The sequence below is a fragment of the Onychostruthus taczanowskii genome, unplaced genomic scaffold (genome assembly GCF_017590055.1).
Source record: "Onychostruthus taczanowskii isolate IOZ18803 unplaced genomic scaffold, ASM1759005v1 scaffold63, whole genome shotgun sequence".
Taxonomy (NCBI): domain Eukaryota; kingdom Metazoa; phylum Chordata; class Aves; order Passeriformes; family Passeridae; genus Onychostruthus; species Onychostruthus taczanowskii.
In genome coordinates this window covers 1,412,625-1,440,527 of record NW_024504012.1, presented here as the reverse complement: position 1 = coordinate 1,440,527, position 27,903 = coordinate 1,412,625, and the positions used below count along the sequence as shown (strand labels likewise).

The 27,903-nt window shown below is 43.6% G+C and overlaps 1 protein-coding gene across 8 annotated transcripts in view; it reads right to left on the bottom strand.

Annotated features, from left to right (window-relative positions):
* Positions 1-27,903, bottom strand: part of RASAL2 (RAS protein activator like 2) — a 163,600-nt gene that overhangs the window by 74,964 nt on the left and 60,733 nt on the right. For all 8 annotated transcript variants that reach the window (XM_041420222.1, XM_041420228.1, XM_041420229.1 and 5 more), the window contains exon 2: positions 6,971-7,098. In XM_041420222.1, the coding sequence (XP_041276156.1) occupies positions 6,971-7,098 (128 nt within the window). The remainder of the gene's footprint in view (positions 1-6,970; positions 7,099-27,903) is intronic.

Below are 27,903 nucleotides of genomic sequence, written 5' to 3'. Positions count from 1 at the left end.
GAGACATGGCGCCTGCAACCAGGCAGGCAACTGCACCGCTTGGTACTGGCCACCACACCTTCTCTCGGTGCACACCACACCTTTTGTTTATTGGTGCCCACCGCACCTTCTCTAGGTGCCCGTTACCATGCCTGGAACCTGTGGCTGGGTGGGGCTCCCCTGAACGTTCCAAAGCTGGAAGGAACCTCAGGGATGGGGGAGGTTCAGCACCAGGGACTGCAAGGCACAGAATATCTCAGCGTACTTTTGATGAGGATTTGGTTCCAACAGTACAACTGCAGTACATGTAGCATGGCAATTTCTTTTCATATGGCTACATAACACACAGCTGGCACCTAAAGAAATAGAAGCCCCTGTCCTATCTCCTGTGCTGCTTATCCTTTCATATCTTCCATCAACTTTGAAAAATGAGTATTAACAGCAAACAAAAAGCTATCATTCATTTGCACTGAAGGTTGTAAAAGATCTCAGAGATACTGCATTTTTCAGAAACAGGCTGCACACTACAATGGCTCTCAAAACTAGTTCTGGCATTTCCTGATTTCTAAGCACTTAACATTCTCTTAAGGTCATTTTTAAATGCTATTTATTACCATCCTGATTTATTTGTCTCCTTCAAACAGTGCCCAGTTTTCAAAACAAGTTTCCCAAACCCCTGGTGCTTATTCTGATCAGACTATTGTCTTCTCTGGTGATTTTTACAGCTGTATAAGCTCTTGTGCAAAAGCACGTTGGTAAGTTAAACAGAGACTAATTCTGTTAGTTTATACAGCATATGTTCAATCAAATTCACATATTAAATTTTCAGTTCTCATCTGGAGGCTCCATTTAGTCTTATTCCCTTCTAAACACTCTCCTGATCCTCTGCCTCTCCTGATTTCCCTCAGAGAATTTTTTGGTGGGATGCTGCGAGATCCAGATCAGCTATTACCAGTCATACCACACACCTGCTTCAGCAGCCCTTAAACCCCTGCCACACTCCTGTCACAGTGCACTCACTGCACCTACGCCCACCTGCTGGCTCCAGACCAACACAGCTACTGCAGCTTTGATTTCCCCACTAAATCAACTCAAAAAGATCCCCTTAAGTCTGACTTTAAAATGCCTTGTTATTTACAGTAAAACTTCTCCAAAACCATAGTCTCGATTTATATTGACAAAAAGAACCAACTCCAAGACTGCAGGACCAGTATTTATTGCTTAGCATGAGACCAGCCTGCTCCAAAAAAAATACAGCTTTGTGAACATGTAAAATGAACTTGGTCAGCAGCTCTGCATCCCTTGGGACTGGGCACATTTTCAACAATTCTATAAAGTGCTCTGCAGTCAGACAATGGATTCATGGATGGGGAGGCACCAAAACACAAGGAACTGCACAAATAAATACCATGTGAAGACCAAGGCAGATATCTGCCACCTTCCCAACACTCCTGTAGCCCCTGCCATTCCAGCAGGCAGTTCAGCAAAGCGCTGAAGGGAATGACACAGCCTTGCAGAGTCAGGATCTAATGGTGATTCAGTCTTTCAGTTCTTTTTTTCCCCCCATCCAGCTTTATCATCTTCTTTCCCTGTTGAGACTTCACCAACCTGGGAACTCTGACCCTGAGCTGACATGCTGAAGCTGCTGGTTCAGGACTGGGTCTGAGCAGTGTTAACTCTGTGATAAAAAGGCACACAGGGACAGTCCAGATGCTGATCATTTTAGCAATCTTAAAAATTTTCATCACAGGTCACGTTTCCATGACAAATTTCACAATTTAACGAGGATAGGTTCAGAGGTGAGACTCTAAATCCTTGAACAGCATCCCAGCTCACCTGCCACTGAACATACTTTTTAAGTATAAAAAGTCTGTATTGGAGATTTCTAGCAGTTTGATATGGAGGGGATATAGGAGTAAGAACTTTCCAAGCATTTAAAAACTAAGATCATCACTTTTTAAAAAAGCAGATGAAAAAAATGTCTTCATTGCAGATAAGATTTTTCCAGATTGGAAAGAGTGGTTCAAGACAAACTTGAGAATTTGCAGACTCTTCTGACCTAACAGTCAGGAAGTCTGGAATCATGTCAAAACCAGTTAAATAATGCATTTTAATTTTTCACCTTTCTTCAGAAAGTTGGAAGCTAGCTAAAAATTTGACATGGAAATCCACCTGAAAAATGTTGACAGCAAACATTTCTCAGGGCTTTTGGAAATTAAATTTGCTTGGGAATTAAGGCAAATCTCATGGCTGGGTTCAGCCTTAACAAACCCTTATTTACAAGTGAAACATGTTTGCTGTAAGACCCCCAACATGACAAATCCTTTGAGGAGGGCAGTGAGATGTGGAAGAGCTTCCCCTGGGGCCCCAAGCAGCAGTGTTTGCTCCCTGGGATCACCACTGTCATACCACCACTGGTGTCAGTCACAGGAGATGGAAGAGTGGGAAAAGACCTCCCAGGTGTGCTGCTGCTGCTGGCCTCTGTCACCAGCACCAGTGAGCAGCAGATCTTGTCACAGTGCATGTAAGGCTTTGCTATCCTTTACCCTTGATTAAACCCACCTCTAAATCTAAGAAGAAAGATGAGGTTTGGGTGGAGGGAGGGGAAAAAGAAGAGTCTAACACAGTGAAAAAATGTTGTTAATCTTCATTTCCAAGTGAACACAAGACTAAAACACTCTGCAGGACTGCAGCCAAGTTGCTGACAAAGCCCAACTAAAAAGCAGCCCAGAGCCAGGTGCAGCCATTTGTCACATGCCTCCAAGTGCAAGTGCTGTGCACATGGTTGTCTGTCTGGAACCACTCTTCATGAACACTCAATTCCCCTTCCCTGTTTTAAATGGCTCTTGATTTTACAGACATGCCTGCTGTGCCCTCACAGCTCCTCCCACCTGATGGAACAGGTTTCCCAGAGCAGATGAAAATATCTGACAGGGGAAACTCTTCCTTGTAGAAGAAATACCTAATTTGTATAGGCATCAATCTAGGCCTGTTTTCCTTGTTTTGGAAAATGCTGTTAAATATTATCACACTGTGTAATAATTGCACACCTCCTGTCACTCAGGACTCCTTATTTGCTAAGTCGTCTCCCACATTCCTGCAGGAATTAATTTTCTTTCTACTTACTTTTTAGGCACTGAACACTTCCTTTCATTAATAATTTTCATTCTTAAGTCTCACCGATTCTCATTTTATAAAGTTGACAAGGTGTCAAGTAATTAATGTTTTTCTACACTACACAAGGTGATACCATCAGACTATTTTTGTCTAAGTAATTACAGATATTTTTGGATCAAGATGCACTTCAAAAGGCCTCTGATTTTCAACCCAATTTTGCTCTTGCACAGCACAAAATTTATCTTGCATATACTTAATTCAAACTGCCTTGACAATAAATCTATAGTGGTGGGACACTATGAGAAATGAGTTTTCTCTACTACACTGTTTATTTCTGTAGTGTTCCCTTGGTTTTAAAAATCTGCAATTCATAATGCTCTATTTTAGCAGGACTAACTGAAAAAACCCCAAATTTAGCATTATAACTCAAACAGTGGAGAATTCTTCCATTTACCTGCTTTCACTTTGTATATATTTTTCACTTTCTAACTTGGACACACATACTTGCGGAAGGATTTTACGAAGCAGTATAAACACACGTTTCTGTTCCCTTCCAGACTCACACAGGCCAAGCTTCTTGGATTTCATTCCATGAAGTAACAAAGCAGATGGACAGAGAATAATGAGAGGTTTCAGACTTACACCTTTCAAGTTATGTCAGCCCTGTGATGATGCAAGTGCTCCTGATGCCTTAAGTTTGAGCTTTCATGTTTTCCAGATTCTGTTCTGCAGTAGTATATAACTCTGAACTTCAGATGAAGTGTTGGTAAGTTCTCCTCACAGTTTAATCAGACAGAACAATCCTTTTCCAGCCCCAGAAGCAAGGACACTATTGCAGTTTCAGGCCCAAAAAGTTTAAAGAACAGGGAAAGGAGGAGAGCAATCTGGGAGAATGGGACTTCATAACCTGAAGCTGTAATTGGACAATGAACCCCAACATGGAAATGGACCAGAACTTATAAAAGTGTGAGAACTCATGACCCAGGGTCCATCTTGCGTGTAGCCACAGCCAGGCTCTTGTACTGCCCAAGGTGTATCCTGTGAAGTCCTTTTTAATAAATACCTAATTTATTCCTTTAACACTGCCTAGCCTCTGTTCTAGGCAGCCTCTCAAGGCATCCAACACTCCCTTCGGGCTGCAAGGGCACTCTGCTCTTGCCATCCCTTCCTTCTCCCCCCACCCCCTCTCCCTTGACTGGTGGGTGTCCTTCTGTCCTGAACATGGTTTCTAAAATCCTCCTCAGCAGCCCAAAGGAATTCTGACCTACTCACTCTATCATTAATGACCATGTTCAGAGCAGGAATCTCTCCTGCTCCTGTCCCCTATTGCCTGGTTTGAGTCAACAAAACTCTTCCTCCAGCATCACCTTTCCAATAATTTTACTCTGAACATAATCTTCATTTTTTTCTTAAAGTAACCTCCCTCTTCTTTGTTCACCTGGTCTTTCCTTAGGCTCCCTGCACCAGTGGTCCCACCCAGGATCCTTTTATGATTTCCCTTATACAGACTTTTCCATCATCATGCTCTTAACAAGCATTTCACCCCACTGCTGCCTTAGGCCTTTGTGCACTCCTGTTTCTAGATCACATTTCATGGAGCCTCTTTCAACTCTGAATGACTTGCCAAGAAAAATTTAACTGCGTTGCCTCCCCTCCCTTTTCTCAGGAAGGCTGCAAAGGGATACTCCTAGTTCAGAAAAATTAGAAGAAAGTGGAAATCCAGAGTATCAGCCCCGTGTCTCTCTCCTGACTGGCAGCTCTATGTGTTGTGTGTTTCTGCAAGGGACTGTGTGTCCAGACTCAGAAGCCAGACTAAACCATCCTCTGATTTTCCTACTGAACACTCATGGCTCTGCAAGGAGTTTTTCACTTTTTCCTTTCATTGCACAGTAGCCACAAATTACTTGAAAATCAGAATGGCAAATCTGACTCCAGCTACAGGCTTCTGAAACAAATCCCATTATCAGCATGTGGAGTCACACCTGCACCAAAGGCATGTCTGCTTGGCCCATCTGCATGCAGCATTTCCCAAAACAAGCTGTTTCTCATTGTAGTAGTGCAGGAAGATCCCTTTGAAAGCACACTGCAAGAATTTACACTACTGCTTGCTTTCCGGGGGTTATTGCTACCCTTAAACCTCAGGCCCTCTATAGCCTATACAGAATTTCCTCAGCTTCTGACAAAAACCAGAGTGTATTTAAACACAGAACATTATGATGTGATACACTGGACTTCCCACATTTACTCCTCAGGACCTAGTCAAAAGACTCATCTTACTCTCCTCAAAATGCTCTCAGCTGTCTGTGGTAGGGGAAATAAGAACCCCTAAGTGCATGATTACCACCTTCAGGTAACTATTTGATACACCAGCCAGTGTTGTTCCAATTACATTTCTTAATGAGATGCATCCTTTTGGTCCAGATATGCTGGTACAGCACTATTTTAGAAATGATTCTCACGTCTCTCTAAGTTTCTTCAGTGTATATTTCAATTCCTCAGGTGTCAGTCCTGTCAGACTAGAAAAGGAATTACACAGTAAACAAATACCATTAAATGGGCCTTCCATTTTGCCTGCTTTTGATCACCTCTCCCACGCATCAGCATTAACGCTGTTCCCTTCTAATAACTCAAGTCCTTCTCTAAACCATTTCCTCCCACTCTCCCTATGCAAGGCAATATTTCATTGCAAATAAACCTGTGCACAGCCGATGAATATTTTGCTCCACACCAGAAACAGGTCTCACTCTCAGACTGTAACAGCCATATACAGAATCTTCAAAAGAATCAAGAAAAACCACAAAAAATTGAGGTCATTGCCAAATATGGGAAACTATGGCATTAGACTAAAACTCATGGATAAAAAGCCTTCACTTTTCCCTATCTTTATGCCTGCACTGACATAAAGAGGCAGGTTTACATACCTGTGGTGGCTTTAACTACCATTAGAAGAAGTAGTAACATAGGAAGACAGTGGCAGACAAACACAGGCTGCAGAACTCCAGGAGGGAGTTTGCACTTTGGCTGCTGTCACCAGCATCTGGGCCAGCTGGATTATAAGTGTGTGCACCACCCCATTCACACACAGGATAGCTTAGCTCCCCTTTTCATAGAATGGGAAGGGGTTGGAAGAGACCTTAAAGATCACCCAGTCCCAACCCCCTGCCATAGGCAGGGTCACCTCCCACTAAAACAGGTTGCTCAAGGCCTTATCCCACTTGGCCTTGAACACCTACAAGAATGGGCATCCACAACCTCCCTAGGCACCTGCTCTAGTGTCTCATCACTCTGGCAGTAAAGAATTTATTTTTAAATTCCCTTTTCCCCCTCGTACATGTTTCAAAGGATTTGTGAGTGAAGTAAAGGGGAGATGAAGAAAGCTGACTTCTCCAATAAAGGCTGATGCCTTGTGAAGGCTGACCTAGAACAGAGACTAGATGGACCTAAAGAATAAAGCAGGGATTTATTAAGAGGCTTCAATGGATCCACCTTGGGCAGCACAACCCAAAATGGCCACAATCGGTCACAGGTTGTCCATTTAAACTTATAAAACTTTTATAAGCTTTGGTCCATTTGCATATTGGAGCTAATTGTCAAATTACAGCTTTAGCCCATGAAGTCTCATCCCTCTTGTTTTTCTTTCTTCAGTCCACCATTGTTTAAGCTCTTGGGCCTGAGATTTGGATCATTTGTCCTTGGTCCCCAGCTGGAGCAGGAATTGTTTCATCTCCCTACTCTGTGCAGAGAGCTCACCATCCCTAGTATGAAGTCCAGACTTACACACTACAGCAGAACAGAATCTGAAAAATAGAAAAGCTAAAACCTGAGGCATCATTTCCCCCCTATTCCCAAAGGCACCAAAGCAAGCTTGTCTCACCTCCTTCTCCCTGTTGAGCAGCACCAGCTGGCTGTCTGTCAGGATGCAGTATTTCCTCTCCCATGTTGTCATCTCAGTGTAGGGGGACTGGCCACAGGACAGTCTGTGGGTGGGTGGTCCTTTCACATCTGGGAACAGAAAACCACGACGTTGTTAGCAAGTGGCATTAACATCTTTGCTTTCAGAGCTCTGCAGTGAGATCTGAACCAAAACTGCACTCTGTGCTGAGTGGGGCCTGTTTCATCATTTTAAAAGGCAAAATGGGAATCCTGGGAGGCATCCATGTACTACTAATATTTATTTACTTATAGCATGACTTATAAAAATAGCAATACCAGAGATGAATATGAATGTCTTTGTCAAAGGCTGAAATATATTGAAAAAACCAAGAGCTCTTATGAAAACTTAATCTTCCTTCCACTCCCTTCTCAAAACCATGGTTCAAACAGATATGGCCCCAAATGTACTCTAAATCTTAATAAAGTGGATTATTTGAGACTAAGGATAGAGAGATATAGGAAGGAAGACAGAGATCAAGGAAGGCAGGCTTGAAGAAGGGAAGGAAAAATTCAAAGGGATGAGCATTTAATTGAGAAGGGCTTACTAGCACCTTTTGGTGGGGAACCTACTTGATGAAATGGTGCTTTTTCATTTAGCCACAGACACTACAGCGACAAAAACTCATACTTGAAAAAAACCCCAAGCAACACCCCCAAACACCACAAATCAAACCATAACCCATCTTGTTTGGTTCCCAGTTCTGATCTGTTAAATTTTATTTTAAAATCAATTTCCCACATGTTTCTCACAAATGAGCTGCATATGACACTGTGCCTGTCACTACTAACAAGGTCCCCTCCAACTCAAACCCTTCTAGGATTCTATGATTCATCTCTTTACAAAAGTTTTGATATTAACTTCTGATTGCTTTGTAAGATTAAGTTTCATTTTTATTTCACACTCTAGTTCCCTGCAATTTACTTGCAATGATCTAAAAATCATCCATTCTCTAGACACTGTAGATCCCTCAAGTCCCGAGGGTCTAAAACAGACCCTGCAAAAATCAAGGGACTTCCTGCACAGGAGTCCAGGACCTCCTTTAACTGTTTCAGGAGTGAGGGGAGCGTTCAAACCCGAAATGTTTTGCAGCATCACCTGCCTTTTAGCACACCTAGCAGCATGCACAGAGATAACACAGCTGCTTCTCGCAGCTTCTCCCCAGCATCACCACTAGAGGCCAGCGAATCCTCAATCACCCAGCGCCTTCCAGGGTGATTGAGGAGCGCCAAACCTGGACTAAAGAACCCTTCCAACTCACTGCCCTCCCTGCAGACCCTGCTCCTGCCCCTCTTTATCAAAAAAGCTGCAGCATTTTCGTGCTCTCTTCCTGCAGCTTTGCCTCTGCACTGCAAGGGATGTGTCAGACTTGGAAGATGCCTTTCAGTGCCTTGTTCAACCTCATATTGCATCAGGATTTTTGTGATCGTTCAGGAAAGCGCTTGGAACAGGCAACCTTTAAGCAAGAAAAAGGAGAGGGCTTCATGGCTCCTGCTGCTCTGAATAACAAAGAAGGGCACCTTTGTGCTCTTAATGTCAGGTAAAATAATTCAGGGAAGAAGCTGAGATGCAGAATCAGATGAGACACTGTTACTTCTGATACAACTCAGTCTGTGATAGTGACAACAAATGCTGTGTCTCTCAAAATTGCCCAAACTCTATTTAAGTGTAAAGATAAGGAAGGGAAACCACCATAAGCTCTGAAGCAAAAGTGCATTTGTGCAAACTCCTGGAGCACAACAGACTCCCACAAGTTATGTATCTATCCATTTTACAGACATGAACCCTCCAGGTAGATTTCTGGCATAATTGCAACTCACATTCATCATGGTGTCCAACCAAAAACCAAACCAGATGTAAAACAAGACCACTGCTGCTCCTGCTTTGACCTTGGCTTCCCAAGCAGCACATGAGCCCTACCCCTGCCTAAGCATGACAAACCTGACAGAGAGTAGAGGAGCCATGAGTAGAGGAGAAGATGAAGCCACGAGCTCCTAGTATGAGTGTGCAACAGAAATGGGAAGATGAGAGCTTGGGGGATCTGGTCTCCTGGGTGAGGAAAGCACATGATAAATCAGCAGGGGGAGAAAAGGATGAAGGCGTGCGTGCCCTGTCCTGCTGATGTGGGTGGGCTGGCAGTGAGAGTGCCTCCAGCTGCTGCATGAGCAGTAACCAAGGAAGCTGCATTTGGAACTGCTGGCAAACTTTCTGATGGCAAAAGGAAACCCTCCTGGGCCGTCGGCTCCAACGCAGAATCTACAGTCACGACTTGCCCAGCCCCAAAGATCTTTGTGTTATAATTTCTTCTAACTACAGGCCTTGGCAGGATACCATCCAACTGATCCATGGGCTGCACAAAAGGAATTAAAGAACAGAACGACTTCTTCCACTGCAATAACAACTCCAGGACTTAACTGAGTCATCAGGCACTGCGAGCCAGCCATGGCTCTGTTGCCAAGTGGGTTGGCTACGTCAGAACAGCTTTCCACAGGCTGCTGGCAGAGCCACATGCCATGCCGGTGTCTGGAGCTGTCAGCCACCCCTAGAGAACACCACAGCGGTAACATTTTGTGTTTGTATTGGGGTCCTTTTGAACACAACTCGGGGCACAGCCCAGCACCCCTGCAAGCCTGACCATGTGCTCTCTACAGTAAGCTAGTTTTGCAGAGCATGGAACCCTGTAACTCCAGGCTGATGCTGCGACCACATCCCAAACTCCACGGACGTGGAACGCGCGTTGCCAGAAAACTCACAGCAACAAGGACCCCAGTGCAGCTTTAGTGTGTCAGTCCCACCTATTTAAATTATTTCTCAGCTCGCCCTCCTGCATGGCTGATATCTTTGGAGCCTCTCACAACAGCTGTGACTTCAAAATTTATTCTGAAGTATGTTACCAGTTTAGACAGAAGACTCTCTGGGACTTTGCACAGTATCACATACACGCTTGGTCGCCTCACAAACCCTGTTCTGCTTTCCGGTACTCTTCATCTTTGGTTTTCATTTTACATTCTTGGCTCAACTTTTCACGTGAATGTAATAAAACCCACCAACCTCTTCCACTAAAGCTCCATAAAACTAATTAGGCACCATGCTTTGAATCGCTACAGAAATGAATTGCAAGAAATCCATGCGTAATAAGGAACACTGAAACTTTTGGGAAAGACTGCAGGTCAGGATTGTCCTTTTTAACTCTCTGTCAGCTCATACAGCAAGGCTTGAGCTTTGGAGATGAATGATCACTCACTGATGTATGCAAAGATCACTCCTTCAGACAGGAGCTAGAGAAGAGATCAGGGAGGTGCATCTGAAAGCTCTGAGTCTGCAGATGTTACATGTGGGATGGGCTCCTGCAGCCACACACCTAAATAGGCAAGTTCTGGTGACAGAAGATTTCTCTCGGGTCTGATGCAATCCCTTCATTCTGCAGCACTACAATGAGGCGTTCAAGTAAGCAGATCAGCAAGTCTACACATAGGATTAAAGGTCAGGCCTTATGTGCCTTCAAATGCTAATATCAGTTAAGTAACAGCTTGGAAAAAACCCCCTTCTTGGTACATCCCTGCCACTGCCTCCTGCCACATCCGACATCACTGAAGACTGGAAACTGTGTTGTTTTTCCTCAGGGCTCTGAAATGCCACTAGCCATGTTATAAATATCCACAAAGCTCCCTTTCTTTCAGTCAGATGACAGCTTGTACCTTATTATTCTTGAAGTACAGGGCTTATTTTTAAAGAAGGGGAAAAATAGAGGGGCAGTGATTCCACAATCACATATCAACAACAGAAGTGTTGAGTGGTGCAGGGCGAGGAAACGTGGAAAGCAGCAGCAGCTAGTGCCAAGCTAATCCCCACAGACAGGGAAAGACATCTCAGGAAAACTGATGGCAGTTTAGTAGTATTTATGGAGCAGAGCAGTTCTATCAGATGGGAACATTTCTGAAAGCTTCCATTGCAAACATGCAACAATTATTTTCCTTAAAATTCCAAATGTGATCATGAGTGGAGAATATTTTCCAAAAATCAGGCAATGGGCAGAATCAGAAAATTATTTCCAAGAGATAATGGGTGATTCAGTGTCATTTAGTCCCCAACAGCTCTCCTACAACCAGAAAGCAGCATCTTCTCTCCTCAGAGCTAGTGAAAAGGACAGAATTACCAGAAACCAAGCCAACAAAACTACATTAAAGGCAAATTCATGCCTTCAGTCTCTGCCAAAAAGCACTCTCTACTTACCATCAATAAAAACACAGAAATAACCCTCCATCCCAGTGATGACAAGAGCACCCCTGGCACGCCTCACAGCTCCTTTTTCTGAACTGCACTATTCCTATGGTGAAATCAAGGGCTAACTGAAGTACTTGCCAAATTTTCCTCCACTTTATTAGGGTCCGTATTCTGTTCCTAGTATTTCCAACAAGGAGCTGCCAAGCAGCTGAGTAACTAATGTGATGGCCAAGTTTGTATGCTGGGAGGAATTTTTTTCCTCTGAAGAGAGATTAGTAGGAGCCCTAACACCTTTTGACAACAGGTCTGCTTGCCCAATGCCAATGTTTCCACAGTGTTTTATGTACTTACCATAGAGACAGGATGAGAGAAAAGCGTTTTAGGTAAGTGCTGTCATCTGAGAGCTTGTCAGAACCCCAACCTACCCAGCTGTGCATGACCACACAGTCCAGTTGGAATAACCATCAGTTCCAACCTTGATAAGCAGGTTGAAACAAGCCTTACTACAGGCAGGAAGCTTCAAAGATAAATAACAGCTACAAGTCCTTCCACTGAACTTCCACCATCTCAAAGCTCATGAAGGGATTCAAGGGAAGGATGTGACAGGAAAGAAAATACACAGTGTCTCAACATGCTCCATTCCCTCAAACCTTGGAACGTGGCAGGATTTCTGCAAAAGAAGTCACTAATGGGAGTGAAAATAAACAGCAGCAGCGGCTCTGTGACACACAGCTGGGTGGGTATGTGCCCCTAGATCAGACAGCTGTTGAAGGTGAAGATCTGCAGGCATTGGAGCAATCCTGGCCCAGCTGCAAGAGGGGCAATCTCTCAACATCTGCACAGGGCAGAGGATGAGAGAGGTCAGCCACAGAGGGGCTGCTAGGGAAAGCACAACCAAGGCAACTTCTGTTTTCTCTCGTGCTGCTATACAGAACTTTTGTTTGCATTTCTTATTTCTCAAACCAACTCCCAGCCATGTGCAATGGTTTCTGATCTAGCCAAGATCAGAACAGTGCAGACACACTATCAAAAACAACTGTTCAAAGAGAAACCTATCACAATGCCCAAATTCACTTGGAAGAGGAAGGGACAATCCTCCTCCAGGTTTGTACAGACAATTACCACACTGCCCCAACACAGAAAACATAATGCTCATGGTATAATATTAGGAAAATTCAGCACATACTGTGTGTGGCAATGCAGAGACTGCCATGCTGCAGAGAAAACACAGTGCTCTCATGGTTAATTAATTTTTCTCTGAATCACAATGCACTTAGAAATATGACCAGCACACATTAGAAACAACACCATTAATTTTGCCATTTTGTTTCAAGTTACAACGTGGGCTTCCTTTCTAGGAAACTTCTCATAGCTACTGTGAGATCCAGCAGTGCTCACTTGCTCCTCTAAATCACTCTGTGGCATGGCTCCATTTCAGCTAAGAGGTGCCTGCATTTTCGTGGTCAGCAACAGATCCCTGGTGCAGCAGGTGGCATTTTAAGTGTAGAAAGTGTGAGCAGATCCTTTGGGATGAGAGGCATGCCATTCATGTAGGATGTTATTACAGAGGTAAGTATCTGGTGTGAATTCTTCCCGTTACATAGAATAGCCACACTCAACAAAGTTCAGTCCACATGCAACGAGCAGCCCTCAATTCAGCTGAATCCAGTTGCTCTCCTCCAGCAGCTGCATGCAATGATAACCAAATTCTTAGATGGAAATCCAATATCCTGGGTAGGAGGTAGAGAAGGCTTAGTCAAGCCATCGGGTTTCAGAGATCTCAGAAGCTCTCACGCCAACCGCTTACAGCCAAAACACTACCTGGAAAATCCATTCTGCACAGAATAAAGTCATAAAAGGTTTAAGTAGGTGAAAACAGTATTTTAGAAGCTGGCAGAAGCCATGACCAGTGCCATGACTTTCTCAGATTCCAATGTATTTGGCATTGTAACACACGTTCTTCACAAGATATTTAATTTTGCTAGTATAGGCCAATCTTGCCAATCTAACCTATTAACTTTCCACTGCTCTTTTATTGAGTGGCAGTGATCAGACACAGTCTCAAGACTGGTTTTCTGCTCTCCCAGTGAAGAACCTCATGAGCCACAGGGAGATTAAAGCAAAAACTGTTCAGTCAGGTGCAGTTTTCATGTCCTATATCCTCAAAGAAATGTGACTCTGGCAATTTTTGTGCTTGTTGTGAGTGCTCCCATTTCCCTACCATCAGTATGTCAGCTCTGGGAGAAGGAATCTCTTAAAATTTAGAGATGGGAAGTCTGAAGGTGTCTGCTGTTCACTGCTCACAGGTGAGGTTTGGAGGATTTTCCCTTCCACTGAACGAGGACTGTGTGTCTCTTCTGCCCTCAGCCAAAGGCATAGCTTTTCCCCAGCAGCTGCTGGGAAGCTTTGCTGAGATCTGTGATGGGGTGAGAGAAGGGTCACCTTGCTGCTCAGAATTTCTCATGTGCAGCAGTCTCACCTCGACACAAGGAGGAAAGATTAACCTTTAAAACTAAAAGAGTGAGAATCAACATTTTGTCCACTACCAGAGCTGCCAGCCAGATTTTTAAATTTCCTACGGATCTTCTGCACTAAGAAAACACGTCAGGAGCAATTTTTAAGTGGGAAGGGATAAACCATCAGATGAGTGAATGCCTTAGCAGCCAAGGGCTGTCTCCTCTGCAACCAGCAGGAGACAAAATACAGAATGCTACTGTTCAACAAGCCTGGCATCTCCCAGCAGGACGGGATCTCTTGCTGACATCATTCCCACCCCTTCAATTCCTTCCCTAGGAGAGATCTGACTTGTTTGTGCAAGAGTCAGCCGGCAGCGAGCAAGGTACAGCAGCCTCCCTCCTGCAGCTGAGCTCCCAGACGGCTCTGCCAACTTCCCCTGGGCCCAAGTCCATACATCTGCCCTGTTCTTGCAACGTCACCACCGTGCCTATCTGCAGCTCGGGAGTTTTCACACCAGGGCTGAGACTATGGCAGAGATCAGCCAAGATTTCCCTTCTTGCCTCCCCGTAACACACGCAATTCCAGACCCAAACCTTTCCCAAGGCCTGTGCTCACACATTTGTCACCCTCAGGCCCTGACAGTTCCTCAAAGGCCTCAGTGTTCCCTGGTACCCAAGGGCTCTGCAGAAGCTCGAGAGCACAAATTCAGTTAGGCCACAACCATGCGAGCAGTTTCACCGAGATTTTATTTTCAAAAGCAAAAATTATGGAGCGGTTCCAAAAAAGAAACCGCAAGTCTTAAAATCTTACGACTAGTTTAGTGAGCAGATGCTGAGTGTGCCAACACACTCAAGCTTTCTTGCAAAGTCCTAAAAAAATGAAAGCTAAGGAGCTAATGGCAGAGGCAAAAATTAGGCATAAAGCTCACAGGGTAATTCTGACTAGAAAGCAGAAAGTTGCACCAGCTTGCTGTCACCAAGCAGCTTCTTTGAGCAAAAGGTGTGGGAGCTCTCAATAGCAGTTTAAAGCTACCAATTAGCTTGAACACCACTGAGCTCCTCTAAGCTTCTTACTTGCTGCACAGCCGATTGCTAAATGTTAAACTTGCAAAGGGTAATTGATCCTCGCCTCCCTCGGCTGCGCCCTGCTCTCTGTCCCCGTCCTCCCGGGCTGTGCCCAGCCCGGCTCAGGGGACACAGCGTGCAGGATGTGCCTGTCAGGAGACATCAGCACCTTCTCAGATGGATCAGTGCCAGCAGCTTCCAATCGGGCAATCACCGTGCACTTGGTGGCTCAACAAGTGGAACCAGAAATCACAACCCAGCCAAGGTGGGGACCTTACAAAACAGGCAGGTGCGCCCTGCGCTCGGCCCGGCCTCCCTGCGCGCCCGCGAACAAGCGGCTCATTGTGCAGCCTCGTAAATCTCATGACATCACCACAACAAAAGCTGCTGTCCCTGTAAAAAACCAATTTGGTTCCCAGGATAACTAAGATTTCAAATAACCCGCAGTTGCTTGAAGCCATGGCTGTGACCCTGCCTTCAATGCTCAAGCAGGTTTCCTTTCCTTCTTATTCAGGTCTCGTTCCCTGCCCAGGACCACTCATCTTTGCTCCTGAATATTAAGTACATTTTTCTCTCACAGTTAAATTCCCACTTGGCCTACAAAACACTTTGGAATCTCAAAACAGAAATGGTTATTACAAACCTGTAGAGAGGATTATAAAAGATTACATGCCCCTATTACATAGCTGCCAAGTTCTGAGAAGGTTCTCAAGTGACACTTCTCCCCAAAGCAAGGAGAGGCTTTCGTGAGAGATTTAGAAAGCAGAAAATGGAGAATAGCAGAAAAGTTAATTATTCGTGGGAGAAAAAAAAGTCTGCAGTTTTTCCTCCTAATTTATGCATGGTCCTTTTCTTATCCAGCTCTATGCCCTTCACCTTGTTCTGTCCTCTGCAGTGCTTGCTCTCACCAACCCCTAATCTCCATCTACAGCCTCTTCAGCACCAGGCATCCAGAGTGGGCTGTTCCCTCTTCATTCTTTATTTTTTGCAACAGTGCAGGAAGAGGACAAAAGAAAAAAACGTCCTGAACTTTAAGAGGACCTTGGCCCAAGCAGGCATCCAGAGTGGGCTGTTCCCTCTTCATTCTTTATTTTTTGCAACAGTGCAGGAAGAGGACAAAAGAAAAAACGTCCTGAACTTTAAAAGGACCTTGGCCCAAGGCAGCTATGCAAAAAAAAACCAAAAAACCCAACAAAACAATTTGAAGGCAAAAGCTGCTCAGTTCCTGCACACATTTTTGGTGCACACACACAAAAACATACCAGCGTACTTGGGGTCAAAATTAAAGATGAGTGGAACAAGCAGTGCACAGAACTCGGCAAAAGCACCAACACCAAAGTTCACAGACTGCTTTACCCCCACCCTTGCCAAGAAGGCACCCGCCAGATGGCATTCATCTGTCACAGACCACTTTGAAAAGAGCAGGACCCTTCTGCTTTTTCCTGTCAAGGAGGGAGGTATGGGAAGGGCAAAGGTAGGGAAGCATTTCTGCAGAGACAAGAAAGAGCTGCAAGAATGGAGCAGGTGATGAGATAGTGCCCACAACAAGCTCCAGATAAACAACTGAAAACCAAACAGGCTGTCTTTCTTGCAGCCTGAACTACACCATGCAGGCTGTCTCTTTTACAAGCGTTCACCTTTGGCTTTATTTCCAGAAAACAGGTATTTTCATTGCCACTGATGCCACTCTATAAACTTCATTTCTCAGAGCAATGGCAGGACTGCTGAACTCCCCAGCTCTGAAACCCACCTCTAGAGAAACACACCCTAGGTTATCTCAAACCAACCGTCCCTGTGTGTGGTGGTGTTCATGACAAGAAAGAATAAGGTAAAAACAATGAATAATATATAAAACAATCCCCCACTAAGATCTCACGTGATGCTTTAAACACTTGCTCACCCTGCCACCACTGCACAGCCAGTTGCTGATGTACAGTTTTAGCTGTTTTTTCAGTCTGAATGTTTCTTGAATGTTTCTGGGTAGACACATAAGCAGTTAGGTGCCTCTTTTGGGTTTGGGCTTTTTCTTGCCTCAACAGACTATGTGGAAAAGGGAAAAGAGGACTTGTGAGCACTGCTGCTGTCTCATAGAGGGAAGTTTATTTCCCTTGTCAAAGGGAGAGTTCACAGGACACTAAAATCTGCTGCAATAATGTGCATGGTTTTGCATATTTTGCAGGTCATTCAGACATACAGGCTAAAGTTAGCTTTTGTATTTTAACCACTTAAAACAAATGACTGAGTAAGGGACCCCCTCAAGGGATTCAAATATAATGTACAAGAAGCCCTGCAGTTCTCCCCCTGTTATTTAGACAGACCCATTCTGCTTCCTTCTGGCATCTTCAAAATGTTTTCAGAAGAACCTGGAACCACCAGGTTGTTACACATAAATTTGTTGGTTTGACCTACTTAAAACCAAAAGCACCAGAACGCTCCTCATTCCATTTTCCTCATTAACATTTGAAAAGCCTTCCTGTACCTCAGTAAATCAACACTAATATTCAAAAGATGGGACTTTTTTCACCATTTAAGGATAATGATACAAAACTTTAGAGGAAGGAGACTGGATCTTATAAAAGTGCAATGGGGATCCTGAGCCATATTTAGATTTATGCAAAGAGATGTCTTCTGGCAAATAACCTGAATCCCACATTTAATGCAGTATGGCAATGACCTGCAGTACCTCCTTCATCAGCTCTACCGTTTAACCTTCAGTTAAAGGTTATGTGAGGTTGGTTTCCCTGTGTAATTTAACTCAGCTATTGCACCTGGTTTAGGGAAGGAAGCCAGCTTGGGGAGAAAAATCCCCTTTGGTTAAGCATAAGGAGGTCACCACACCAAGATGGTCAAAGCAGGACACTGAGTTGCAGGCTGGCATCAAGGCTCAGGAAGCTCCTGACTCAGAGTGCTTTGCTCTCCTCATTACCACACAGCGTCAGGATTGGCAAACCAAGCTTCATTTTGTTCCAAAATTTCAGAATATAATGGGCGATTTCTTTCTTCTTGCTTACTCTGCATGATATTGCCCAGAGAAGCTGTGTGGAAGTTTCGAAAACCAGGCTTGGCAGGGCTTGGAGCAATCCAGTCTAGAGGAAGATGTCCTTACCCACGGCAGAGGGTTGGAACTGGAGGATCTTTAAGATCCCATCCAACCCAAATCAGTTTGGGACTCTGTGCTGTGGGAAACCAGCAGGGAAAGAAAGAAGCAACACAGGAAGAAGTTACAGTGCCAGGCAGAGAATTTCAAGTGCTGGGCTAACCCTGTGCCAGTGGAAGGATGTTTCCTGCAGGCCAGTTTGGTCTGGACATTTTCGCCACGCTGAGCTCCAGGCTCCTGAGGTACCACCTGAACAGGTGGAGCAGGCTTCCCACGCTTTTGGCAAACCCCAAGCAGCATGATTAACGTATCCTTTGAGGATGGGCTGGCTAATTAAAAGGATCTGGAGGTAGGGTGCAGTATTTCAGGTATTCTCCAGCTGGGTTTTCCCTCTACTTAATGTTTCCTTCTCCTTCCAGTAGCTGAGGCTGTGATGAATAAAGGCCACATCCTTGCCCCAAACACTCACTACCCTTGAGCCCTCACCTTCTCACTTTCTTCCTTCTTACTCCTGCTCTGTTCCTCAAAACTTGTAAAATATAAATCTTTAGAAGGCCAAACCTTTTGTTCTTCATTACACTGCTTTTTAGCTGATTTGTATTTTCAAGCCGGACTTTTATACAAAAAAAAATCATATTGCAAATTATATTTTAATTTTTATTTACATCTAATGCCTAAGCACAAATATGCACTTGTTCCCAAATGTCCTCCCTTCTGTATGCTTTGCAAACTGACAGCACAAAGCTCCCAGGGCAAATGCAAACTCCCTTCTATCTGAAAGGTACTCCTCTCCAAAATCCTAGAAGGAGAACACATACTCAGCAAGGATAAATAATAACCAGTGGAGAGAAAATGTCTGTCCTACAGCAATGCTAAACATAAATTTATAGGTCACAACCTTGCAGAAACAGGCCTGGTAACATCTAATTAGCAGTCCTGCTGAGCAATTCCATCTCACAACAGTAAACCCAAGCAGACCAGGGGGAAAGGGAGAGGGGAATTTTTACAGAAACACAATAATTATAATATTTTGAAGAGATTTGCTTTATGTTGCTGTTTTGTCGGGATCCCCTCCCCAGTAGGAATAATCAACCCACAGAAGTGATTTAATGAGTTATTACTGAATTACATTTCACTCCTATTGGGAAACAATTTAGAAGGGCAGCACAGATTTTTAATTAATTATTTTATTTTTAAATTGAAATGCTAAGAATTCTGTTTGCTGCCAGAAGATGGGTGGAGAAGCCAAGGAAAGTTCACATACCCAGGAGACTATTAACTAGAACCAACTTGGACAATACATTTGAGAAGCATTTCCTTCCAGCTACTGTAGAGATCTGTCCTTAACATGCCTTTACTTAAGCAGCCAACTTTCCACCACTGAGTACAATGAGATTTCAAAACACACAAGAAATCAGAGCATAAACAGACACAAACATCCCACTTAGTGACATAACAAAAGAAAATCCGGGGCAAAAAACTTGAGCTTCTCTATTTTGTGCCCTTCATAAAACAGCTTGGCATTTGGCATTTTACACAAACTCTACTCCTCTTTTTTTTTTTTTTTTTTTTGTGCCATTATTAGCAAAAAATACCTGGCTTAGCTGCCTAAGCCATGGTGCTCCTGAACAAAAAAATATTTCTGGGGGTTGAGGGATAAATCTCGCCCAATATGGAATTGGAGGGATGGAGTTCCAGAGGAAACAAGCATCTGACAAAGCAGGAATGAGGCAGCAGCAGGGCCAGCAGGAAGGAGTGGTGAACTGGGCAGAGCTGGTCCCTGCCAGCAGCACAAAGCAAGAACGTTGAAAATACGCATGAAGATCATGTCACAGAGAGCAGGAATGGCAAGCAGATGAGAGGCAGCCCCAAAGAGTGAAAGACTAAGGAACAACTCCCTTTCTTCAAGAGTTTTAGTTTGCCAGAGACAGATGGTGCTGCTTCCACATGGTTAGAGCTGGATGGTACCCTACCCCCCAGCCCCTGATGGATGTCAAGCTTATTTTTGCAAATCTCTGGTGATAAAAACCATCCATGGCCTCTTGCTCATTTCCCCCTCACTACTTTGCCAAAAACTTCAAGCTCTGCTTTCCTTGCTACATCTACAGACCGGTACTATTTGTCCTGCTCTCAGTGACTAATGATGATTGTGCACATCCCTTGTCTTTGCAAAAGCCTTTTTTAACAAGAGCACAAGAACTGAAAATGGTATCTCAGTACCTGGGATCACTTTTGTTAGCCCTGAAGCAATCAAACACGATGATGAAAAGAAAAAAAAAAAATCTATTTTTTTCCCCCAAACTCTCATGTGATTAAAATCCATTAAAATGCAAACAGACATGAATTTTATTTTATCCATCAGTGACCACACTTCACTGTCCCTGGGCTATGGCTGTCTCTTTGTGAATTCTCTGCACGTAAGAGCAGCCAAGCTCTAGGTTTAGGAGCAATCAATCTAGCAAACCTCACTAAATATATATGTGTGTGTATGTTTTATAATGATTTCCATTTTTCACGTTGATTTACATTGATCATTGGAAAGTACATTCAGCTTCATGTTTGCTTAGCTCTGAATAAACAAAGCGAAGGCTGTTGGGTATCCAAAGACAAATGAGACATTACAGATGTAGACAAAACCTATCATCACCCTGAAAGCATTTCTCTTTGAAATTATATAGCCATGCAGAAGTTATTCAGAGTGGAGATTGCTGTATGTGTTTTTAATTCAGCCTGGGCCTGTTGGGGGCAGGGAGGAGTGTGATGAGCCTCTCTGCTGTCACTTTTTTCCTTCTGCATACCTGGTAATTCAGAAATGTCTGACTCTCTAAGGATGTTTCTTGTTTCCCTTTCATTCCCTAGTTTCCACTTCTCAGCACAGGTCTCCTTAGGTCCATATGTCTCATTGCATTTACAACCTACCCACCTGGATTTTTACCATTAAAATTACAATAAGCACATCAACATCCATTTGAACATGCAATTCCACATCAAGCACAACCATGCAAATCCAGCACAGCCACTGCCCCAGCTGGCTTCACACTGCACAGGAGTATTTCTTTCTCTCATCTGCAGACCTTGTCCCCTTTCGCAGATAAAAAACTCCGTTTCAGGGCTGTGTTGGAAATTATAGTTTCCACAGTAACAGTAGGAAGGTGTCAGAAGTATGGGTACATATGCTGCACAGCACAGCCAGGCTCCTGCATTTGGTGGCTGCTGGCTCTACAAGATGCTACATATGCACCCAATAAATTGCTTTGGTTCCTGTGCAAACAGAAATTTTTCAATTAGTACGTTTGAGCCATTCATGTCTTTCATCAAAGTAACTCAAAACTCCTGCTCTACACATATAATTCCTCCCAGAAAAAATAACAATGTATTTTACAATTATATTTAAGGGCCTTCACTTCTCTTTATAGGCATGAAGCATTCACAGAAAACTCAAAAGAAACTCTACAATGAAGAAGGGAAAATAGATTTCCTGAAAAGAAGTCTTCCCCTTTTAGAGCATACCCAAGCAGGAGCTAAGGAACTGCCATTATAATGAGCTCCTCAGGCAGGTTTTGTGGCTGCTGTGGGTCCAGCAGCTGAAAATACCTTGTCAGCACAGCTAAAGCAGTGAACACAGCAGCCACGTGGCTGTGTGAGGAGGGGACAACAGCATTAGCAGACCCCACAGCAGCCCCAGATACCCAGCCCTGGCCGATGCTCACCTGCACTTGTGTGTAGGAGGGCACCAGCCTGATTTTGGAATTTTCAGGATTTGTCTCTGCACAGCCAAGATACAGAAAACTTTGCACCATCTTTTCCTGACATATCTTGGTTTGCTCTTTCCTTTAGCATTAATCACAGAGACTGATTGTGCTGAAGTACCAGGGTGACTGCCCCAGATATTTTCTTGAGATTATGTAGTAAAAGATACAAAAAAGACATATTAAAGATACACAAACCTCTTGATGCCTAACCACACAAAGGCACAGGGTACTCAACACTCTCCTAGATGCCCTGAGCTGTGAACCAACTCTTCTGGACTGAAAGGCTTTTACCAACACAGGTCAGCACTGTTTTACCAAATTATCACATGACAGTTGCATATGCAAGCGGGGGTGGAAGTCACAGTTGGAAATAATGAAAACCAACATCAAGACAATGATTTGTCTCTGCCACAACAGACTGAACACTTATCCCTTTCTTCCCCACTTATTTTCAAAACTTCATCCCAATTTCTGTAGGAGTAAGTCTCAGTATCATTTGAGTACTATCTCAATAAAGAAACAGGCTATCATATAAGACATCAGTGGCTTGAACCACACATTTTATCAGCTACAGGAGGGCTGACAGGAAACCTACAAATAAACCACAGTGCAGCCAGAATCCTCCCCTTGCCGAGCACCACGCGCTCAGCCAGCCCAGCCTGCACCAGCAGCACCACAGTACATGAGGCATGCAAGGATTCACTGCTTCACAAAGCTGGCAGAGGAAGTGGTTACTGAGAGAGGCTATTTATACAGGACACAGCCAAAATACCCCATCAGTAATGTTAAAAAAAGCACTGGGTGAGTGGAGATAACTGAAGGCAACTGGGAGCTGTTTGGATCTGTGTGTTCACCTTCTTTCCCTTCACAGGCAGTTCTCTCAGGGGCACTGCCTGGATCTCTGCTGCCAACAAAGCCTCTTCTTGTGTTACAAGGGCAGCCAGAACTAATAGGAGAGAGAAGGTAGATGGAGACACATTGCAAGAGTTTGGAGTTCAGCAGATTTTTTTTGTAGTTCATTGTCAAAACCTGCCAAACCTGCCTGCCAAAGCATCTGTGTCACTAAATGACTGTTAGAGGAAAATTGCTTTTAAGAGTATCTACATCAAAAGGGCTACTGTTTTTTCTATGAAAATGGGTTGTAAATTCATAGGTGTAAGTAGAAGAAAATCAACAGCAACTCATCTTAGGATGAGTGAGATGCAGCTAAAACTCGGACCATACTATCATCACAGAAATATCTGATAGTCTCAGAAGATTTTACTTGGGAGCAGTCAGAATATGGGATCCAGGAAAGCTCTTCAATACCTATAAAACATGTAAAAGCATCTGAAGTCAGACATAAAATGAGTAAGCAGGTCTGCTTAAAACTTGCCATTGGACTTGACAGAGTACCTTCTTGCACCTTTTAGAAAGAGGGATTTGTCTTTGGCAAGGAAGGGCAAAAAGAAAAAGAGACTTTTGCACAATTAACAAATCTCAGGAACTCAAATTCAAACCTCAAAAAACCACATAATGCTGACCTCCTAAGTCTCAAACCTGTAGACAGCATCAATAGCAATGCGTGGTGACAGCTGACACAAATAAATGCATTTGACTGCAGCAGTGGATTTGCTCACTCCTGTTCTCACACATCACTGTCACTCATCTGGCTCCTCTCTGCAGCAGCTTCCAGACAAGTTGTTTTCCACAGAACCACAGAACCCCAGAATGGTTTGGGCTGAAAGGGACCTTAAAGATCATTTTGTTCCTGTCCCTGCCCATGGGCAGGGACACCTTTGACTAGACCAGGTTGCTCCAAACCCTGACCTGGCCATGGATGCTCCCAGGGATGGGGCAGTCACAGCTTCTCTGGACACCCTGTGCCAGAGCCTCACCATCCTCACAGGGAAGAATCTCTTCTGAATATGGAAACTAAACCCACTCTCTTTCAGTTTCAAACCTTAACCTCATATCCTATCACTACATGTCCTTACTAAATTCCCATGTTTTGAGAAAGATCTTCTATACCAAATTCAAAGATCAAAATGACCAGCTTATTCCCCACAAGGCACAAAGACAGGGAATGCCTACTCTCCAAAACAGGAGCTTCTTTAAGAAGCTATTTTGGTAATTTTTTCTATCACCTTCTCTGTAGGAAATATTTTTCAACTTCATTTGAACAAGCGGTCCCGTAACTTGTAAGAAGCTCTCTCGCCCACAGAAGACCAGATGTGGAGCTTCAGCTTTCCTCAGAGTAAGAACAAAACCACTCAGGAGACAGTTGGTTTCGATGCTAACATGTCAAGAGTTTCATGCATTAGCCTATTGTTTACATAAACAGCTTCCTTTAAACAAGCGATGTTTTACAGGATTATGAACTATTTATTTCAGAAGGGTCTAAAGAGTCTCTTGAGTAACTACCCCAGAGAAAGTATCACCACAGAAAGCATAAGGCTAAACGATAATACAAGTTAATTAGTTTAAGCAGGCAATCAAGAAACTCTATAGCAAAGCAATGGGATAAATAAGTGCACAGAGATAATCTTGCACATGTTTACTTCTAAAATGCCATTGCTTTGAGTCCTAAATCACATACTGTTAGCACTGCAAATCTGCACCATTCGTTATTTGGAAAAAAACCAAAGGCCTAAAACCCAAATACTTTCCTCTGGGTTTGTTATTTTAAGGAAAAAAGGGTCAATGTGCCTCGGAAGCGCTCGTTTTGTAAGCACGCAGGCAATTTTCATCTCGCGCCAAGTTCCATTACGGGCAGCGTTTGTGGAAATGCAAACCAGGGAGCTTTGCCTGAAGAGAATTTTACCACGGCAGAAGTTACCCTCTCACTGCAGGCCCCAAATGTATGTGTGTCAGGAAGAGTTAAGGCTCCCATTTCCAGTGTCAAATAAGCTTAGCTGGAACTGAAACACTGGGTACACTTCCCTTTTCTGTACCCTCTGGCAGCTGCGATTTAGGGCTGTCTTTAAGAAGAACACAGAATTTTGAGAAGAGTCTAACACAGTTTCTTTCACACTTCCCAAGCCTGGGCTTGCTGACCCCTCAAGGGGATTGGCAAGGACCAGTCTGGGCCCCTCCTGGGCTGTGGGGCAGGTGCTGACATCCCACAGACAGCCCTGGGCTGTGAGCATCTCCCACTGCCCTCCGGGACATCCTTCCCTGTCGGGTCGCATAGCCCAAGTTTCTCTTTCTGGAGACTCCACAGCTGGAACACAGAGCTTTGTCAGAGACTCCAAATCCGCCCGCTCCAGACACAGCTTCTCCTTTGGAAAGCAAAGACTGTTTTTCCTCCTCCAGCCTCCTCTTTTCGACCCTGTCTGGCCTGTTATCAAAGGAAAAGCTTCTCCCACCAAAACCCCAGAGCTTTACTTCACCGGGAGCCTTTCTCCTAATCTCCACACTTCCACTCTTTGGCTGCCTCTAAGAAAGCTGCATCTCTTCAAAGCCCTCTCTCCCTGGAGACAAGAGGTCTCCAGGACACGATTACCCTCTCCTCAGATAATTCCCATGCAATAATTTCTCATGATCAAGGTAATCACAGATAATATTCTTGCATGCACCAGCTGTCAGACTCCTCTGCACAAGCAGCACAAAGTACAACATCCCAACAGTCCCGCAGATACAGACCACAAAGAATGGCAAAAAGGAACATAACACCCTGCCAGTCACTTGCCATGACTTCAGGAGTCAGAAAAGAGCTCTTACAAATATAAACATCCTCATTCATCCCACTGAATGTGAATTTTTGGATTCTGACAAAGTGGGCTGGGGATTAAATATATGAAAATAACCAATCAACACTGAAATGACTGCAACCACTTGCATAGAGATACTGTCCGTTAAGTGGAATTAAAATCAGATAAGCCTAATTTTATTGGCTTCAGATGTTACAGCTAATTATCTTGTGTTGTGTTCATAAATATTCAGCTGCATAGTATTAGCCTGTAGCCCACATTAAACGTTACAATGCCTGGGATAAACCAGGCAGAAGGAAGTAGTGGGGAGGGATGTTTAAGTGACACTTAAAGCTGTCAAATGCCAGAAACATTCCCTGTGCATCCCCAGATCCCTGTAATTTCAAATATACCATGTTAACATAACATTTACTACCATGAGACCACGCTACATTTTAAAAAAGAGAGAGAAATCAGGCAGCAATGTGTAATTTTCCTATTTATAACTACACAATTATTTTCTTATTTATAACCACACACAACTACGGTTTAATACAACAAGGGATTTTGTACAAGCAGCTATCTTGAATCTGCTCTGATAATTAAAAGTGAAGGAGTTTGAATATTAAGACTACACCTTTCCACAACAACATCGGGTTTCACAGCACAAGGCATTTGCACAGCACTTAAAGGAACACTTGAATAAGCTCAATTGTGTAAAACTTCCCTAATAAAAACCCCACCAAAAATAAACTACTTAACAGCAAGAGAGATTCGGGAGTGGAGGAACATGAGTCAGTAGAAGGGCTTCTAAAATGAGCAAGTGGTTTTAAAAACATGAATACAGAAAAGCTGCTCCAATGAGTAATAAATACTAAATTCCTACTCAGGAAGAAACAGCTTTGTATTTTGGGAATTGCTGAAAGAAACTAAACAGGGAACTACCTTGGTTTTGAGCTATAAATGGGAAAATACAAATCTCTAGATAAGTTTATATGGAAATATGTATGGAATGTAATTTAATAAACCTACAGTGCAAAGATCTTAAAGAAGACCTAGAGTTCAAATTACTTTAGTGAATTATGAAAAAACCCAAGCACTTCTGGAAAAGCAAGGATATAAAATATTCTCTCACTCAAGGTACAAATCCTCTATAAAATTAATGAAAGCTTGAAATCAAAATGAAAAGACTGAAGAGATATATCTTTATCCAGGTGACAAAAGAGAAGGAAGGAATGCTGAAGAAAAAACATTAACAAGAGAGTGATTGTGAAAACCAAACACACACTAAGTAAAAGAAACCAGTGTTTACCCTCACCCCCTCAAACCAAACCAGAGATACCCAGGGAAGATATAGGTAAGGCATTCTACTGGAGGATTATTTTGTCATCAGTCTACAATTAAACACACACCACCCTGAGATCCAGATAAGGAGCAGTGAAATAAATGTTATCTGAGAACTCTCTCACAAACCCATTCTCAAGAGTGTGAAAGGGTCACTGGTAATACTCAGAAATAATAAGAACAGGTGCAGCTGCTCACCCACAGCCTTGGATCCAAGGCTTTGTCTGCACAGCTCTTTCCTTATCATCTTCTTTCTACCTGTATCATGGTATGTTCTCAATCAACAACTTTATCAGAACAACCCTTCTCCTTCCTCAAGCTAACTTATTTAATAGAAATTAATATGTTCTTAGATTCCTTAAGTTGCCGGATTAAGTCTTTTCCTGACCCAGAGATGGGGCAACTGAGAGGCGTTGTGAAAAACTTTATTCTATTTTCAGTCTCATGAGAAGGGTTAGACAATACAGATGCTATAATTCACACTATTACCATCAGAAGCCAACTATTTCCTAATTACAACACACTAAAAGTGTTAAATAATAATAGTAAATAACAGTAATAATAATAATAAGAGTGCATATAAGACCTTTTACCTTCAGGCTTTGCACATGCCAGGGGAAATGCTGGTTCCAAATGCCTGGCTCTAGGAGTGGTTAGAAATCAGCAGATATACACCAAAAGCACTTCATTCACACCCAAACCCGGCCCAGGCTGCTCCTGGGAAGACCCACACAGCACACCAGGAAAGAGCTCTGCTACTCCTGCTGATTGTCTCCTCCATCTGTGTCCTCCCCAAACCCACGCTGCAGTGGGATGCAGAAAGCCTGCCATGCACTCTGGGGAGGCCCTGCATCCAGCCAAGGCTCTGGGCAGAGCCAAAGGACGCAGCTCTCCCGGGGTTCAGCATCCTTTCATCGCCTAAGAGGATGAGTGAGTCCATCCAGGAGGGATTTGCACAGCCAAGAACTGATGAAACAGTGTCTGAACATGCTTCCTAGACTGTGAGACCAACTGGAAAATATTTACCCAGATCTTGTTTTTTCTTTTCTTTTTAAATCCCACTTCCCTCTTCAAGCTGCCATAAAAACAACTGGTCCTCTTTTGGGAGTTAAGCATTTCCTGAAAAGGGAACCATTCTGCCATTCTGGCACAGAGATGAAGCAAAACACAAGAGGTCAGGCAAGCATTAGAAGGAAGACAAACTTTTTAAAAAGTTGATAATCTCCAAGTATTTCAGAGGAAAGTGGAAATGCTTTTAATTGAGTGA